At 37.6% G+C, this 17,834-nt stretch overlaps 1 protein-coding gene across 1 annotated transcript in view; it reads left to right on the forward strand.

Annotated features, from left to right (window-relative positions):
• Positions 1–17,834, forward strand: part of UNC5C (unc-5 netrin receptor C) — a 424,516-nt gene that overhangs the window by 262,107 nt on the left and 144,575 nt on the right. The window contains exon 3 of the mRNA XM_052641639.1: positions 16,111–16,254. Coding sequence (XP_052497599.1) covers positions 16,111–16,254 — 144 coding nt within the window. The remainder of the gene's footprint in view (positions 1–16,110; positions 16,255–17,834) is intronic.

Below are 17,834 nucleotides of genomic sequence, written 5' to 3' on the forward strand. Positions count from 1 at the left end.
TATTTGCCATGTAGTGATGGGACCAGATGCCATGATCTTAGTTTTCTAAATGTTGAGCTTTAAGTCAGTTTTTTCACTCTCCTCTTTCACTTTCATCAAGAGGCTCTTTAGTTCTTCTTCACTTTCTGCCATAAGTGTGGTATCATCTGCATATCTGAGACTATTGATATATCTCCTGGCAATCTAATTCCAGCTTCTGCTTCTTCCAGCCCAGCATTTAGCATGATCTTCTCTGTATAGAAGTTAAATAAACAGGGTGACAAGATACAGCCTTGATGTACTCCTTTTCCTATTTGGAACCAGTCTGTTGTTCCATGTCTATTTCCAACTTTGCTTTCTGACCTGCGTACAGATTTCTCAGGTCAGGTGGTCTGGTATTCCCATCTCTTTCAGAATTTTCCACAGTTTATTGTGATCCACACAGTCAAAGGCTTTGGCATAGTCAATAAAGCAGAAACAGATGTTTTTCTGGAACTCTCTTGCTTTTTCAATGACCCAGCAGATGTTGGCAGTTTGATCTCTGGTTCCTCTACCTTTTCTAAAACCTTTTCTAAAATCTGGAAGTTCACAGTTCACGTACTGTTGAAGGCTGACTTGGAGAATTTTGAGCTTTACTTTGCTAGCATGTGAGATGAGTGCAATTGTGGTAGTTTGAGCATTCTTTGACATTACCTTTCTTTGGGACTGGAGTGAAAACTGACCTTTTCCAGTCCTGTGGCCACTGCTGAGTTTTCCAAATTTGCTGGCATATTGAGTGCAGCACTTTCACAGCATCATCTTTTAGGATTTGAAATAGCTCAACTGGAATTCCATCACCTCCACTAGCTTTGCTTGTAGTGATGCTTCCTAAGGCCCACTTGACTTTGCATTCCAGGATGTCTGGCTCTAAGTGAGTGATCACACCATCATAATTATCTGGGTTATGAAGGTCTTTTTTGTACAGTGCTTCTGTGTATTCTTGCCATGTCTTCTTAATATCTTCCACTTCTGTTAGGTCCATACCATTTTTGTCCTTTATTGAGCCCATCTTTGCATGAAATGTTCCCTTGGTATCTCTAACTTTTTTGAAGAAAATGGTTTCTAAGGCAAACCATTCAATATCACAGTAATCCAAGTCTATGCCCTGACCAGTAATGCTGAATAAGCTGAAGTTGAACAGTTCTATGAAGACCTTCTAGAACTAACACCCCCAAAAGATATCCTTTTCATCATAGGGGACTGGAATGCAAACAGGATGTCAAGAAATACCTGGCAATTTGGCAATGCAAGGCAAATTTGTCCTTGGAGTATAGAATGAAGCAGGGCAGAGGCTAATAGAGTTTTGCCAAGAGAACACACTGGTCATAGCAAACACCCTCTTCCAACAGCACAAGATACGGCTCTACACATGGACAACACTGGACGGTCAGTACTGAAATCAGATTGATTATATTCTTTGCAGCCAAAGAGGGAGAAACTCTATACATTCAGCAAAAACAAGACCAGGAGCTGACTGTGGCTCAGATCATGAACTCCTTATTGCCAAATTCAGACTTAAATTGAAGAAAGTAGGGAAAACCACTAGATCATTCAGGTATGACCTAAATCAAATCCCTTATGACTATACAGTGGAATTGAGAAATAGATTCAAGGGATTAGATCTGATAGAGTGCCTGAAGGACTGTGGACAGATGCTCTTGACATTATACAGGAGGCAGGGATCAACACCATCCCCAAGAAAAAGAAATGCAACATGGTTATCTGAGGAGACCTTACAAATAGCTGTGAAAAGAAGAGAAGCCAAAGGCAGAGGAGAAAAGGAAAGATATACCCATTTGAATGCAGAGTTCCAAAGAATAGCAAGGAGAGATAAGAAACCCTTCCTTAGTGATTATAGCCAAGAAAAGTGAAAGTGAGGTCACTCAGTCCTGTCTGACTCTTTGTGACCCCATAGAGTGTCACTCTGCTTATTTAGCTTATAACAGAATACATCATGAGAAATGCTTGGCTAGATGAAACACAACCTGGAATCAAGATTGCCAGGAGAAATATCAATAAACCTTAGATGTACAGATGACATCACCATTACGGCAGAAAGTGAAGAAGAACTAAAGAGCCTCTTGATGAAAGTGAAAGAGGAGAGTGAAAAAATTGGCTTAAAGCTCAACATTCAGAAAACTAAGATCATGGCATCTGGTCCCATCACCTCATTGCAAATAGACAGGGAAACAGTGGAAACAGTGAGAGACTTTATTTTGAGGGGCTTCAAAATCACTGCAGATGATGACTGCAGCCATGAAATTAAAATACACTTGCTCCTTGGAAGAAAAGTTATGACCAACCTAGATAGCATATTAAAAAGCAGAGACATTACTATGCTAACAAAGGCCCATCTAGTCAAGGCTATGGTTTTTCCAGTAGTCATGTATGGATGTGAGAGTTGGACTATAAAGAAAGCTTAGTGCCAAAGAATTGATGTTTTAGAACTGTGGTGTTGGAGAAGACTCTTGAGAGTCCCTTGCACTGCAAGGAGATCCAACCAGTCCATCCCAAAGGAGGTTAGTCCTGGGTGTTCATTGGAAGGACTGATGCAGAAGCTGAAACTCTAATATTCTGGCCACCTGATGCAAAGGGCTGACTCATTTGAAAAGACCCTAATGCTGGGAAAGATTGAAGTCAGGAGGAGAAGAGGTTGACAGAGGATGAGATGGCTGGATGGCATCGCCAACTCAATGCACATGAGTTTGAGTAAACTCCGAGAGTTGGTGATGGACAGGGAGGCCTAGCATGTTGCAGTCCATGGGATCACAGAGTCAGACACGACTGAGTGACTGAACTGGACTGTAGCCTACCAGGCTCCTCCGCCCATGGGATTTTCAAGGCAAGAGTGCTGGAGTGAGTTGTCATTTCCTTCTCCAGGGGATCTTCCCAACCCAGGGATCAAACGCAGGATGATAGCCAAGCAAGGACTAAAAATCAGGTCTTTTGCCTTTTGGTCTAGTATTCTATATTTTCTATACTTAGCTCTTTCTGTCAATAAAGACTTTCATACCATAGAAAACAATGATCCAAATTTCATTTGACTTGATAACTATTTCAATGTCACTGTGATTTCTTAAAAATTTCTTAAAAAGTTAAAGAAAAATTTCTTTTAAATTCAATTTCTTGTTTTCCTGTTGAAGGAGGTTTATCAGTTGTATTGTAGGACATCTAATACTCATTTCCTGTTATTTCCTTCCTGGGCACAGATGAGTACTACAGGTCCTGCATTCTTGCCATGCAACTTGGCCAAGTGAATCTTCTTTTCCATGGGCTATGAGTGAGTTATGTAAACTTCCAAGCCAAGCATTTTAAGAGCAGGTGTGAGCTCTCTGTGCTGTCTTCTCCTTACTTGTGGACCCTGGTAGCCATGGCTGAAAAGATGTAGGTTGCAGATAGATGCAGCCTGGATTACTAAGAAAGCTGAGATAAAATAGCTGCCCTGAAGACTTCTGTGATAGAAAATAATTTTAATTTTGTAAAACCTCTAAAATGAGAGGCATTGTTTAGTACCCAGCATGACATAAACTATTTAGCTTCTAAAATTACATTAGGCTAGTCTTGTATTAAGGGCTTACTCTGCTAAGAGTTTTACATGTATCACCTTATATAATCATTAAAGTAACCCACTGAGTTAGGAATTTTAATTCACACTTTCTCATTGAGGTAAGTGTTATTTAGGGAGTTAGAGGAATTTTCTGAAAGTCATACATCTGGTCACTGGAGGAACTAGAATTTGAACCAAATACTTCACCAAAGATCATACCCTCAATTAAGTTAATTGCCAAGGATTAATTAAACTTAAGGTTTTACTGGCCTACCTGTAGCGGTATTGTCCTCTTGAATTCTAGGTTTTATAAACCTTTGGATTATAAAAGATTTGATAAACCTTTGGTTTATCAGAAACTAAGTCTATGCAACTTAGAATCAGCAGAAGATCAAAGAGACAGTCTCTATAGAAACAAAAAAGGAAAAATGTTAAAGTGCTTATTTTCATTATTGTGTTATATCATCTCTTCCTTTGGACTAGCAAAAGAAATAATTGAGACAAGAATCTCAGAATATATAGAAATATTTTGGAAATATCAGAATAAATAGTTATTTCTCAGAATTAAAAAGTTAAAATTGAAAATTGGTGTTTCAGCCAAAGTTGAATACACACTACTAGCTTGGAAATATGAAATGCTAGTATTTTTCACCTCTACTTAGAATTTCACAAGTTAAATTTTTTCCTTCTTTTTGTAAATTGATTCCTTCTCACATACTTGATTTTTTTTTTTTTAAGGATAAGAAAAAAGGGTCTCATTGGTGCATGCACATGTTCTCAGTCATTTCCATCATGTTAGACTCTTTGTGACCTCATGGACTGTAACCCGCCAGGCTTCTCTGTTCATGGGATTCTCCAGGCAAGAATACTGGAGTGGATTGCCATGCCCTCCTCCAGGGGATCTCCCCCACCCAGGGATCGAACCCACGTCTCCTACAGTGGCAGGTGGATTCTTTACCCACTGAGCCACCTGGGAAACCCATCTCAGTGATACTTGATCTGTATTTACTCAGCTCTTACTGGAGGCTCAACAACTTTGGAGGCTCTACAAAGCATTACAGTAACTCCACTTTTGTTCCCCATTGTTAGTGCAATTACCAAAGGACATTCAAAATTTAAATCAAAGTTGTGTCTGAGTATGTCTTTCTGGCTAGGATAGGAGGTACAGCTGCCACCATGACTGAAAGTTCCTTTCCTCTAAGATATAAGGGGACACAATCACATATCTTTCAAATAAGTATATCATAGTGTCCTGGGGGAAATATTCTTTCATTAATTCAACAAATAATTATTGCATACGTACAATGTGTGCCAAGGATTATTCTAGATCACAGCAACATCAGATAGCAAACAAAAATTTGTACCCCGATGGAACTCACATCCCAGTTGGAAAGTGAAGAAAGACTCTAGAAGATGTAATTAAGTTCATCAGTTTTAAGTCTTCTCTAAACAGTGAATGTTTACTTATTCTACCCCAAATTAGTCAGAACTAGCCTAGTTAGTTGCAGTCCATGGGGTCGCTAGGAGTCAGACATGACTGAGTGACTTCACTTTCACTTTTCACTTTCATGCATTGGAGAAGGAAATGGCAACCACTCCAGTGTTCTTGCCTGGAGAATCCCAGGGACAGGGGAGCCTGGTGGGCTGCCGTCTATGGGGACGCACAGAGTCGGACACGACTGAAGTGACTTAGCAGCAGCAGCAGCAGCAGCAGAAGCCTAGTTAGTTATTTCCATTTGGTTGCTTAGTGTCCTTGTTTTACCTGGTGGTTGGATAGGGACGTAAGTAATGCCTAATAGGTGAGCTATCCAAGTTCCTTGGTTACAGAAACCAGTAGACTCTTCACTTACTCATCAGGGTAGCTCCTCTCTATCTGTGCTCTGATATAATAGGGACCTTGGGGGTGAGTAAAGTCTTAGGTGACTGGGCTGAAGGACAGGAAACTTAAAGGCCAATCACTAGAACTTGTTCCTGCTGTTCAGATTCCATTTCTAAATAATCATAGCCACATCTACATTGTCCTGGACAGTTGACATCCCCACCCAGACTGAGCTCCCCCAGCTCTGTTGAAAATTTCGCAAAGCAGCTATGTCTTTCTCATCTGGGTTTGTAACTAACACAATTTCCAGTTAGGGTGGTGTTCTCTCCCTCTCTTAAGACTATGTTAGTACTTCCAATGATAATTTTGGTAATAAAACATAGTTTTATTCTCAGTTGTTATTCTTTTATACTTTAAAAGAATTTTATCGATTTCAAGAACTTTTGTAGCCATTAGTCCATTTCTTTTCTCACAACCCAATAAAACAAATAAATTCTTGACTTCATTTTCCAAGTTCAACCAAGGGTTGATGAAGTTAAGATTTTCCAAAAATCAAATAGTAAATACTGAGCAGGAATTTATTCTCTTAGCTAAATAAATCACTAAGTGGCTGTGTATTAGACAAGTATTTTTTAAAAATGTCTTAAAAGGCTTCTCAGATAGCACTAGTTGTAAAGAGTGAGTGAGTGAAGTCGCTCAGTCGTGTCCGACTCTTTGCGACCCCATGGACTGTGGGGTCACCTACCAGGCTCCTCTATCCATGGGATTCTCCAGGCAAGAATACTGGAGTGGGTTGCCATTCCCTTCTCCAGGGCATCTTCCTGACCCAGGGATTGAACCCAGGTCTCCCATCTTGCAGGCAGACGCTTTAACCTCTGAGCCACCAGGAGCCTGCCTGCCAATTCAGGAGACTTGAGATACAAGTTCAGTCCCTGGGTTGGGAAGATCTCCTGGAGGAGGAAAATGGCAACACACTCCAGGATTCTTGCCTGGAAAATTGCATGGACAGGGGAGCTATAGTTCATGTAGTCACAAAGAGTCAAGACACAACTGAAGCGACTCAGCACAGACAAGTATTTGTCTAACCCTTCCTTCAGTTGTAATAATACTTGTCCTGCATGAGTTGAATTTTTCCCAAAAAGTGAGCGTTTTTAATTTGTTTTTAAAGTTTTTTTTTTTTTGAAAATAAATGCACTGCTTTTAAAATAAATAGGTAGCTGTCCCCAGTAACTTACATGTGAACTATGTAAGTGGCGATCACTCCAGAGGTAATAGCACTTAATGCTTGTTTCCAAATCATTTGGGATAAGAAAACAAACAAAAGCCTGATGGTAGGGCTGATTATTATTCTGAATATATGTACCTGATTTTTACTGTCAGGCTGTTTTCAGAGGGTCACCAAGAATATTGCTTTCAACACATGATTAATGACTTCATGTAAGATCATAGTTCTGAAAACAAATTTTGTAATGATAATTAAAATTATGAAAATTCAATTTAAGTAAATCAGATTAGTTTTCTTTATTAGTAAAGCCATATTAATCTCTCTAAAGCTAAAGCAGATGTCATTTTTAAAATGTCATTCACCACTGCACAATTTTCACAAGCTTGTTCTCCATAAAACAGTCTTCTCTAGCTGCTATACATGGCTCTCCAGGATCTCTCTTCTGGTCTTATTTCTTACTTAATTCATGTAAACTATTCTGCACTGTGATCCCCATGTTTTTTATTCTCTGCCCTTTGGCTTCTTGCTGTTCTCTCCTCTTCAGGTATCTTTGATTCATCTCTAAATTTTTAAACCCAAACCATGCTTCAACATCAAATTCAAATATTCTATTCCCCAGGTTTCCCCTGATCTCACCTTCTAAAACTATTTCACTGTAGCTTTTTTTATGGGTTTTTTTTTGGAATTTTCCAAACAGTGGATTAATTTTATTCTATATATCAACATCTGGAGAATGCTAAGCAAATTGAAAGCCATGCTGAAATGGGTTCTTTGTTTACATTGACTATAGGGTTCTATGGTTTAATAAATTAGGGGGAATGTTAAGTAAGTAAGTGCTAGTTGCTCAGTTGTGTCCAACTGTTTGTGTTCCCATGGATTGTAGCCAGCCAGGTTCCTCTGTCCATGGAATTCTCCAGGCAAGAATACTGGACTGGGTTGCCATTCCCTTCTCCACAGAATCTTCCTGACCCAGGGATCAAACCCGGGTCTCTTCTCTTCTTGCAGGCAGATTTTTACTATCTGAGCCACCATCTGAGCCACCTGAGGAGAATGTTGGCAGTCCAAATTAAACCCAATTCTTTATGGCAGACCTCCTGACCAACACCTTTTGTATACTAATGGCATTCCAAGTTTCTAAGAGAATGTTGTAGTAAGCAGAAATTCCCAAACTTATTTGAGGAGAAACCACTTTTTCTAGGCACAGTTGGGGAATATTGTTGTAGTGAAAGAAATTGGGACTTTGGATTCAGACAACTGTGGTTCTGAATCCTGATTTCAGTAGTTATTGGCTGTGTGAACAGTTGTTTAAATTCTCACCTCCATACCTTACCCATATTATAGGTTTAACAATATTAATCCCAAGAATTATTATGCAGATTAACTGAGACCCATGGTAGAGGCTCATTAAATACTAGTTACCTTTACTGTTCTGAGTTACAATTAAATTTACTTATTCCTAGGATTTAACACTACTTGAATTATAGCTATAGCACACAAATCATTCATTCACTTAACATACATTAATTAGATAAATATTTGTGCCAATTACTATACTGATGGATATACAATGCATTTGAGAGAGTCCCTTTACTCAGTAAACTACTGTTTTTACCTCTCGTATTAGACAGTAAGCTTCTGAAAGCAGAATCCATAAGCATGTCATCTCCATGCCCATCTTGGAAATACTGTGCATAAAACAGGTGCTCAAGAACAGTCTCCACAGTAGAAAGTAACCCACAGGAGGACAGAGTCTTTCTTGATCTTCTTTACCACTGTGTCCTTAGCATATAATAGAGTCTCAACAAATACATACTGCATGAAGGATGGATGAAAGTATAATAAGGTCTATAATTCATAACTCCACAGTTAACTAATCTCCAATAACTTGTTATTATTCCCCACCATATTGACAGAAATCTTTTTCTAAACAAATTGTTAAAATTACCTCTATTGAAATTATTAATGAACTGCCTGAAATTGGGACAGAAAGGAATTCATGTAGTTAGAGTTGGATAATTATTAACAATTATGCTTTTAAAGAGAAATGTTGAATATATATTCAAATATATATAAAGTTTGATGTTTTAAGGAACATATTTAGATGAGTAATGTATTTGCTATCTCAATGGAATGTGCTTTGTGTCTTTCCAGGTTAAACAGACTGCCATATCGTGTTGCATAGAATTGCTTCTTTATATCCTAAAGAACATTGACATACAAGAAGAGGTTAATTAGAGAAAGCATTTTAGTTCCCATTTTGGCCTCAGAAAGGCTTACTGAAACAGAGTTTCAATAGGTCTTTCATCACCAAAGTTAGGAGTAAGAATTAAATGATGGGCCAAAACTGGTAGGATTAACTTCTGTCAACTCATTTATACAACTCTATAAGTAAGATAAAATATTTTATATACCCACCACTCCAATTATCCTTCATACTTTCAGCCCTAAGTTTGATGGTGGTGAGAAAGTCAAACCAAATTAGGAGCACTGAACTTCCCTGGTGGTCCAGAGGTTAAGAATCTGTCTGCCAGTGTAGGGGAAATGGGTTCAATCCATGGTCTGGGAAGATTCCACATGTGGCAAGACAGCTAAGCCCAAGCACCACAGATATTGAGCCCTTGAGCTCTATCCTCCATGCTCTGCAAAAAGAGAAGCCATCAAAGCCTGAGAAGCAACAAAGACTCAACACAACCAAAAATAAAATAAATTAATTAACTACATTGTTTTAAAAGGTAGGAACACTGGTTCTCCTTATGAGGATGTTATGACATCTAAACCTGACACTCCTGCAAAGGAAAGGGAAAAACAGTGTTAGCATTGTTGGTGTAAGTCATTTGTCACTCTCTTTTAATAGCATCTTGTAATTAAAATTTGAAGTTTCAGAAAGGAAGATTGCATTTATCTGTGGTTGACATATATTAGGTTGATGCAAACGTAATTACAGTTTTGGACCGTAATTTTAAATCATTACAACCTAGGCTTAAGCACATCTTTATTAATCAAAATAGGAACCATTAGAGTCAACACATTTTTGCCAATGAGAAATAAGTTTATTCCTGTCACGTAAAAATCCATGCCCCAGGTTTAGATGAACTTTTGGAAAGCATTTTCGGCCTCCTGCTGGTTATGGAAGCATTTTCCCTGTAAAAAGTTGTCGAGATGACTGAAAATATGGTAGTCAGTTTGGGAAAGGTCAGGTGAATATGACAGATAAGGCAAAATCTTGTAGCCCAGTTCATTCAACTTTTGAAGTGTTGGTTGTGCAACGTGTGGGTGGGTGTTGTTGGAGAGAATTGGCCCCTTTCTGTTGACCAGTGCCATCGGCAGGAATTGCAGTTTTCAGTGCATATCAATTTGCTGAGTGTACTTCTCAAATACACTGGTTTCTCTGGGATTCAGAAAGCTATAATGGATCAGATGGATAGCAGACCGCCAAAAAGTGACCATGCCCTTTTCTTGGTGCAAGTTTGGTTTGGGAAGTGCTTTGGAATTTCATCTTGCTCCAACCACTGAGCTGATCATTGCCGGTGTCATGTAGAATCTACCTTTTGTCACATGTCATAATCTGGTGGAGAAATGGTTCATTATTGTTGCGTAGAATAAGAGAAGACAACGATTCAAAATGAAAATGTTTTTGATTTGTGGTCAACTCATGAGGCACCCACTTATCAAGATTTTTCACTTTTCCAATTTGCTTCAAATGCTAAATGACCACAACATGGTCAACGTCGCGTTCTTTGGCAACTTCTTGTGTAGTTGTAAGGGGATCAGCTTTGATGATGCTCTTCGTTGGTCATTGTTAACTCCTAATGGCCAGTCACTCCACTTCTCATCTTCAAGGCTCTCGTCTCCTTTGAGAAACTTCTGGAACCACCACTGCACTGTATGTTCATTAGCAGTTCTGGACCAAATGCATTGTTGATTTTACGAGTTGTCTCTGCTGCTTCATGAACCATTTTGAACAATAAGAAAATCACTTGAATGTGTTTTTTGTCTAACATCATTTCCATAGTTTAAAATAAATATAAAATACACAAGTTTAATGTCATTAGCAAAAAAACATAAAGTGAGAAATGCACATTAAAGTGATGTATAACATAACTACTTTATTTCAGAATGTATTCCAATATCAAATGGGAAAGTTCAACAATGCAAAACCGCGATTACTTTTGCACCAACCTAATAGCTTTCTAGAACTACTAGACATCTCCCCACTTCCAGATACATAATCCAATGCATATTTTTTTCTCAGCTCTAGATAAAACAAAAATATAATGAACTAAAACACAGACCCTTATTGGACACAGAATGCCACACAGAACCAAATGACTAGAAATTATCACATACAAGGGAATCAAGTCAAACTATTACATAAAAGAACAAAATTCTTCCAAGAAAATCTCTTGAACCTCTCAGTCGCAGCCATGTTATTCCTTAACTTTCAGGAAAATTCATTCATATCACAAAGACAGTAAATGTAAGTTTAACAAAAACACTCATAATAAATCTAATACACTAGTAAGTTGCAATTCCCAATTATACAAAGTAATTTTAGTTACTTAGGTGGCCTGTTTATATATTATATATTAAAAATTCAATGGAAACATTTCAGAGAGAAATTGGTAAATTATGCATTTACAGTGTCTGCTTTTCTTGATATACTTTAAAGACTGTCAAATGACTTCATGTAACAAAGAGCAATGTTGTAATTATAAAGTTCTGCCTTACAAGTTATCATATTTATTATTCTGTGAGAGTTATAAGTTACTAAAATAATTTTCAGTTTTTATGGTATGACATCTTTTAAATAAAAGGATCTTGTGTGATTAAATTTATATTAAGACATCTCAAACTGATATGTTTCATATTTTAGATATTGGTGAAAATTAATAGGATTGAGCTCTAGTAGAAAGCATGAAAAAGAGAAACATGCTAATTCAATAAAATGTTGTAGTATATTCCAGAACATCCTTACCTGTAGCTTTGTATATTTACAAGTACTATGTGAATATATTCTGATGAGATTTGGTAGAGTGACCTCTGTAGCTCTTCTCCCCATAGGGAGAGTACTGGAAGAAATAGAATTGCCAGGTCTACACAACAAAGTGTCTCAAAACTTCCCTTTGCATATGAAAGATTAAGTAATTGGGAGGAATGAAAAATACAACTGGGGCACACAAAACACCTCAGACTAACATGAGCTGAAGATGCTTTTTAGTGAAACATACATGGGGTATTAAAAGATGCAGATTTGATGAACACATTAAAAAAAAAGTTAAGATGATGCATAACTTGAGTATCACCTAATAAACATGATAAATGAATAGCACAAGCTTGGATGTGATACTTGATCCATCTTTACATTTCTGGAACTTAACAGTTAATTTTTGACATTAGTGAATTTTTACTATTTGTTGATAGCACTGCAGACTATGTTTCTGGGGAAATGTGGATATTGCTTTAAATAATTTTACAGCAGCATTAATCACAAATTTGGATCACTTTATAACAATCTCTAGGAAAACACTGTTAGTGATGTCAATACTATTCGAAGTTAAAATTATCCTAAAGATAAGAAATAAATGTCAAGTACTAGATTTTATTGCTATATTCAGGTATAGCCTCATAAAGATCCAATCAGAGGGTTGCATTTATATCGGAATTTCTAAAGTCATTTGAAACTCCCTATTAACAAGTACATATTCATGCTCATTATAAGACTTCTTGGTATAATATGCTAATTACTTTTCTACACTCTGGCTCCCAAACCACAATGATTCCTGTTATAAAAGCAAATCACTGCAAACTTCAAACAGCATGCATCCTTGAGATGCCACTATTAAAGGATGAACAGTGATGGGAAATCTTTGATGTTATCAGACGGGATGGAAAATACACATTTGTATTTGAGTAAATCCTGTAGACCGAAGTATTTCTCCCCACCCTTAAATAACCTGAAACCAATTTCAAGTTCCCAAATGCTCTTCAAAGCAACCTGCCTTGGAAGTAATGCTGATGGCATTTCAAATTTCAAGGCAGCTTGCTTTTTCCATCTCAAGACTTCAAGCAGATTTGAAATTTCACTTTCAAAGAGAAAGGACATTACCTACTTTTACCCAAACCACTAGTCTCTGGTTTGATGAACAAAATGTCATAGGTAATGAACTTACCTATGATAATAAAAAGATGATATGTAACCCAGTAACTCAGAGTCTGAATAATGCAGCTAATTCTAGACAATTCTAAAATCTAAGTGTTTAGATACTTAATGCTTCAGGTTTTTTTCTTTTTCTGGTGGTGCTGACCAAAAGTTGGAATATAAGCTTTGGGCCTGTGGCAGGGCCAGTGTACCCAACTGTAATTAATCCATCTCCTGCTGAATGGAGCATCTGTGAAGCTGAAGACAAAAATCAGTGTGTGCTTGACTCCTGAGCCCATGGGGAGCCTGGGCCACACAATTCAGAACATTCACACTGTGAATAATCCCTGTAGTAGGAGGGTTAGGTCTGTGGCTTCATAAAAGGATTTAGATTTGTGGTTAATAGAAACATCCATGAGCCTCTTTGGGCAAAAGGATACAGTAGCCCTCATGAAGTTTCCCTAGCTTTTAATTAGGTTTCCTTTGATTGCTCTAAGTAAAAGGGAGGAGCGAAACCTGAAGTTATCATCTTGGGACACAAAATATTTGTATGCGGTTTTAATATCCTGAGCCTGTTTTGCTGCTGCTCTTTACATTTTGGAAAGAGCCATTATAGTCCTAAGGAACTACACACTGCAGGTTTATCAGCCCTTTGGTGACTGTAAATTTACTGCAGCAACCTTTAGAGGAAGTGTTTCTTTTCCAGTAACTGACTTTCTGCATGAACAGAAAAGGTACAAACAAATAAAACAGGCAAGAGTATTAAATACCAGAGTGGAGTTAAAAGGTGTCAGGAAAGGAGAGAAGACTGCTCCATCTTTGTACAGGTTTCTAGACATCAGAAAAATGAGAATAATTACAATGAGACAAGAAAATGAAAGGCATAAGCAAGGACCAGGAAAGAGGAAGGAAAGTAGTGCTATTTGTTAAAGTTGGTTTTTCATTGTGGAGGCTGGACATTGGCTAAAATAATATAGTAATCTTTTCAAGGATTGGGATATGCCAGTTACTTGAAAATTCATTTTAAGCTGATCACTATTTAAACATAAAAGCATTACTAATTTCCAAAATTTTAAGGTAACATTAAATATATTTAATAAATATTTTAAAATAGAGTCACCCCGTTTAGGACCTTGCCCTGCCTTGGGCTTATAAAACCCACTTTCCTGGGCTTCATTCCAGTTCAGGGGCTCAGGAGTTGGACTTAAAGACTTAGTTTTTTCTGTGACTCAACTCTCATCTGCTTGTGATGGGAAGAATTATCTATCCTCTAATGAGTCAGCTTCTGCTGCTGTTGGGGGATTGTTAATTTCCCTGAGTGTTTTTATCCATATGAGAATGTCCTAGATTTTAGGGCAAGTACTGAAACACTCTTTTTTAGAATCTCCAGATGACACCTCTTTCATGTTACTTATACCAAGAAGTCATGATCAAACATTTTAAGAAATCATGACTTTTATGAACTACTTAAACTCTATATCCTATACCTGTCACTGTATCATGTGTCATTTCTTTTATACATTTATATATGCATGCATTTTTTATTCTCATCTGATTATGTCATCTTCTTAAAACCCTTGCCTCTCAGAAAGAAATTTCAAATCCTAAACATGGTGTACAACAGTGGTTCTCAAACTATAGCATGCATCAGAATTCTTGGAGGACTTGTTAAAATATTGCTGGACTGGACTCTCAATTTTTCTTTTTCACTGAGTCTGGAGTAGAGCCCAGGAATTTGCATTTTCAACAAGTTCCCAAGTGATGTTGATAAAGCTGTTCTGTGGGCCATACTTTGAGAACTGCAGGTTCACAAGAATGTATATAAATAGGCCGCTTTCTTGTCTCTGGGTTCATTTCATGCTAGTATTCTCTGTGTCCTGTGCTCAGGTATCTTCTCCTGGGTTCCCAGTCTCCTCCTTCCCCTTCTTCTTCTTTCCATGTGTCCTGTCCCTCTCCCCATATGATTTAATCAGTCTAACTCATGCAGGATCCTTCATACTAAGTTGAGTCTCCTTGTTATTCACTCTCATTACTTCAATACTTCTTTGCAGCATTGAACACAATTGTAATTAAATAATAAATTTATACATTTATTATAACTCTGGTTAATATGTGCCCTTCTCACAAAAATAAAGGTTCATTAAGGGCAATGACTATCTTACTCATCAGAATTTCATAAGCACCCAGTGCAATATTTTCTGCATAATTGATGCTTGATAGATATTTCATCCATGAATGAATGAATGAACAAACAATACAAACTAACATAATTAATTTTTCTTACTGTGCTCATACATGATGGTCATACATCATTTATGCTCCAGCTTCCTAAAGGGTGTCCCTTCCAGTTCTCTCAAAGACATTCCATGCTAGCAGTGTGTGCAAGAGAAGTGGCAGTTGCTCACATACATTGCCCATATACATATAATTTAATTTTTCTTGCTCAATGCAAGGAGGCGTATTTCAGGATGAATCTCTGAACTAGACTTTAGTATCACAAGATAAATACCCCTAAAATGATAATCCTGGACTCAAGTTCAAGTTTAATTATTTTAGGATTATATAATGCTATGAAATAAATTCCAATTATTTGAGCATTTTAACTGGAATTCACTTTATTTTTAATAGGATTTTGGTTACATTGTTATTAAAGAGAAACATTTGGGCTTTCAAAAATTCATGAAAACTTTAAAATCATTCATTTTCTGGCTAGAACAGAAGAGGTTTGTTAACTAAGGCTAATATTTCTTTCAATAAAAAACAATGTGCCTTAATAATAAGCAAAGCCATTTAAAATGACTTAGTTTTTTTTAAAAAATCACCATATATTTATAAAGTGCTAGATCATATAATAATAAAACCTAAATATATATACTTGTGTATATAAATATGCTAATGATTTATATACCTATGATTATTGTTTTATGTCATTCTGTCTCATTTTATGTAAAGAATTAGGTAAACCTATACTGTACAGCACATGGGTATCTTACATACAACCTGTATAATTAAGATAGAATCCTTAGAAGATGTTAAATTCAAGTTCATGTTTGAATACACAGAGAAAGTTAACTTGGTGGTGGGTGAATATTAGGTAATAAAGGGAAAGGATTTTTGTGGATAGATCTAATTCACTTTCATCTTCTGATGAATCCGGAAGATTTCAAATAGCAAATAAGAGAATGAGACAGCTGTGAATCAAGTAACTGGAGCTAGAAGAAAGTCAGAGGAGATGAGAGGCAATATGTGATTTGTTGGTCCATGGCATTAAGAAGGATCACTAGGGGAAAAATTAGGTATGATGTTTTGTATTTTGTTAGTACAAGTCTTCTCCTGACTTAAATCTTCCTTTGCCTTGGCAGGTCTCATTGTCCGGGAAGTGAGCATTGAGATTTCACGCCAGCAAGTGGAAGAACTCTTTGGGCCTGAAGATTACTGGTGCCAGTGTGTAGCCTGGAGCTCGGCAGGCACCACCAAGAGCCGGAAAGCCTACGTGCGCATTGCATGTAAGTCTCTGTGCAGGGGCACTGTGGGTTCCAGAAGCTAATGGAATATGGGAAAATTTGACCACACCTGCTCTGGTGTCGAAGAACCCTGTTTGAAAACTGCTCCCAGACTTCTGCATTTGAGCTACACTTTCCCCTTAAGTCATCAGAATATCATGTCATTTTTTGTTTCAAGGCATTGAGTAATTTTCCTTTAGGAATGTGAAAGAATTAGTGCTACTTTCAAAAGACCGAATGTTCTTTTTTAATCTAATAGTAATTAGGCTATAGGAAAACAACTATATTCCTTTAATGAGTTTATTCTGCCAATTTGTTAGGATAATGTTGACTAGTTTTGCTATTAGAAATAGAAATTACCCGGCAAAGCTTCTTTATTTTAGAACTGTTCTAATGCATCAAAACACATCACTATTTTCCAAACTGTATTAATTTCTAGAGTATTTCAGGGAGATATTTCTAATATATGTTCAGGGAGAGGTTAAAAGCGTTCCATAATCAGTAAATGTGGGAAATACTTTTTTGGACAAAGTTAAAGAAGTTCCTTCATTGCAAAACTTTCCAGATTCTTTAATATGCTAATATACATATTATCCCCAAGGAGGAGATGTTGCCTGCAGCTCTTTCTGCAGACCCTTTTCTCAGTGAGTACTGTTCACACGTTGAACAGCATGAATGCTGCTTTAATGTCTGAAGCTTCCATACTGAGAAATTTTCTCAAGTGTGAGACCACTGAAAACCATGTAAATTATACTATCTGAATTCCTTGGCATGTCTGTTCCAGCATGTATGTTAAGTTGCTTCAGTTGTGTCTGATTCTGTGAGACCCCATGGACTGTAGCCCACCAGACTCCTCATCCATGGGATTCTCCAGGCAAGAATACTGGAGTGAGTCACCATGCCCTCCTCCAGGGGATCTTCCCAACCTAGGGATCGAACTCTCGTCTCTTGCATCTCCTGTATTGGCATGCAGGTTCTTTACCACTAGAACCAACTGGGAAGCCCTTGCATGCCTGTAGTTTACTAAATTTCAATTTACATTGATGTCATTGTCACTTCCCTCTAATATGTCACTGTGTGCATGCCTGCTCAGTCATGGCATATGCTCAGTCAAGCATGCTCAGACTGTAGCCCACCAGGATCCTCTGTCCATGGGATCTCCCAGGCAAGACAATTGGATTGGGTTCCCATTTTCTACTCCAGGGGATCTTCCTGACCTAGGAATCAAACTCCCATCGCTTGCATCTGCTGCACTGGCAGGCAGATCCAGATTCTCGACCACTGAGCCACCTGGGAAGTCACTGAGTTCAGACAGTTTTGGCTCTGATGCTTCCCACAGTTCCTGTTCTTGCCTGTTCTTTCCCTTTGGTTTGATCTAGATCCCAACCATTACAATCACTTACCAGTTAGTCTCCAGTTAGTCTTTTACCTTTTCCAGCCCTTTCCCCACATTACCACAAATGCAAGATTCTGGAAGATTCCTAAAACTCAGGTCTTACCTCGGCTCACCTCCATCCCTGCTTAAAATTTCATAGTGGCTTCTGAGATAGAGTCAAAATTTCCTACAATGGTATATATCACTG

This window comes from Budorcas taxicolor, chromosome 6, assembly GCF_023091745.1.
Source record: "Budorcas taxicolor isolate Tak-1 chromosome 6, Takin1.1, whole genome shotgun sequence".
NCBI classification, from domain to species: Eukaryota; Metazoa; Chordata; class Mammalia; order Artiodactyla; family Bovidae; genus Budorcas; species Budorcas taxicolor.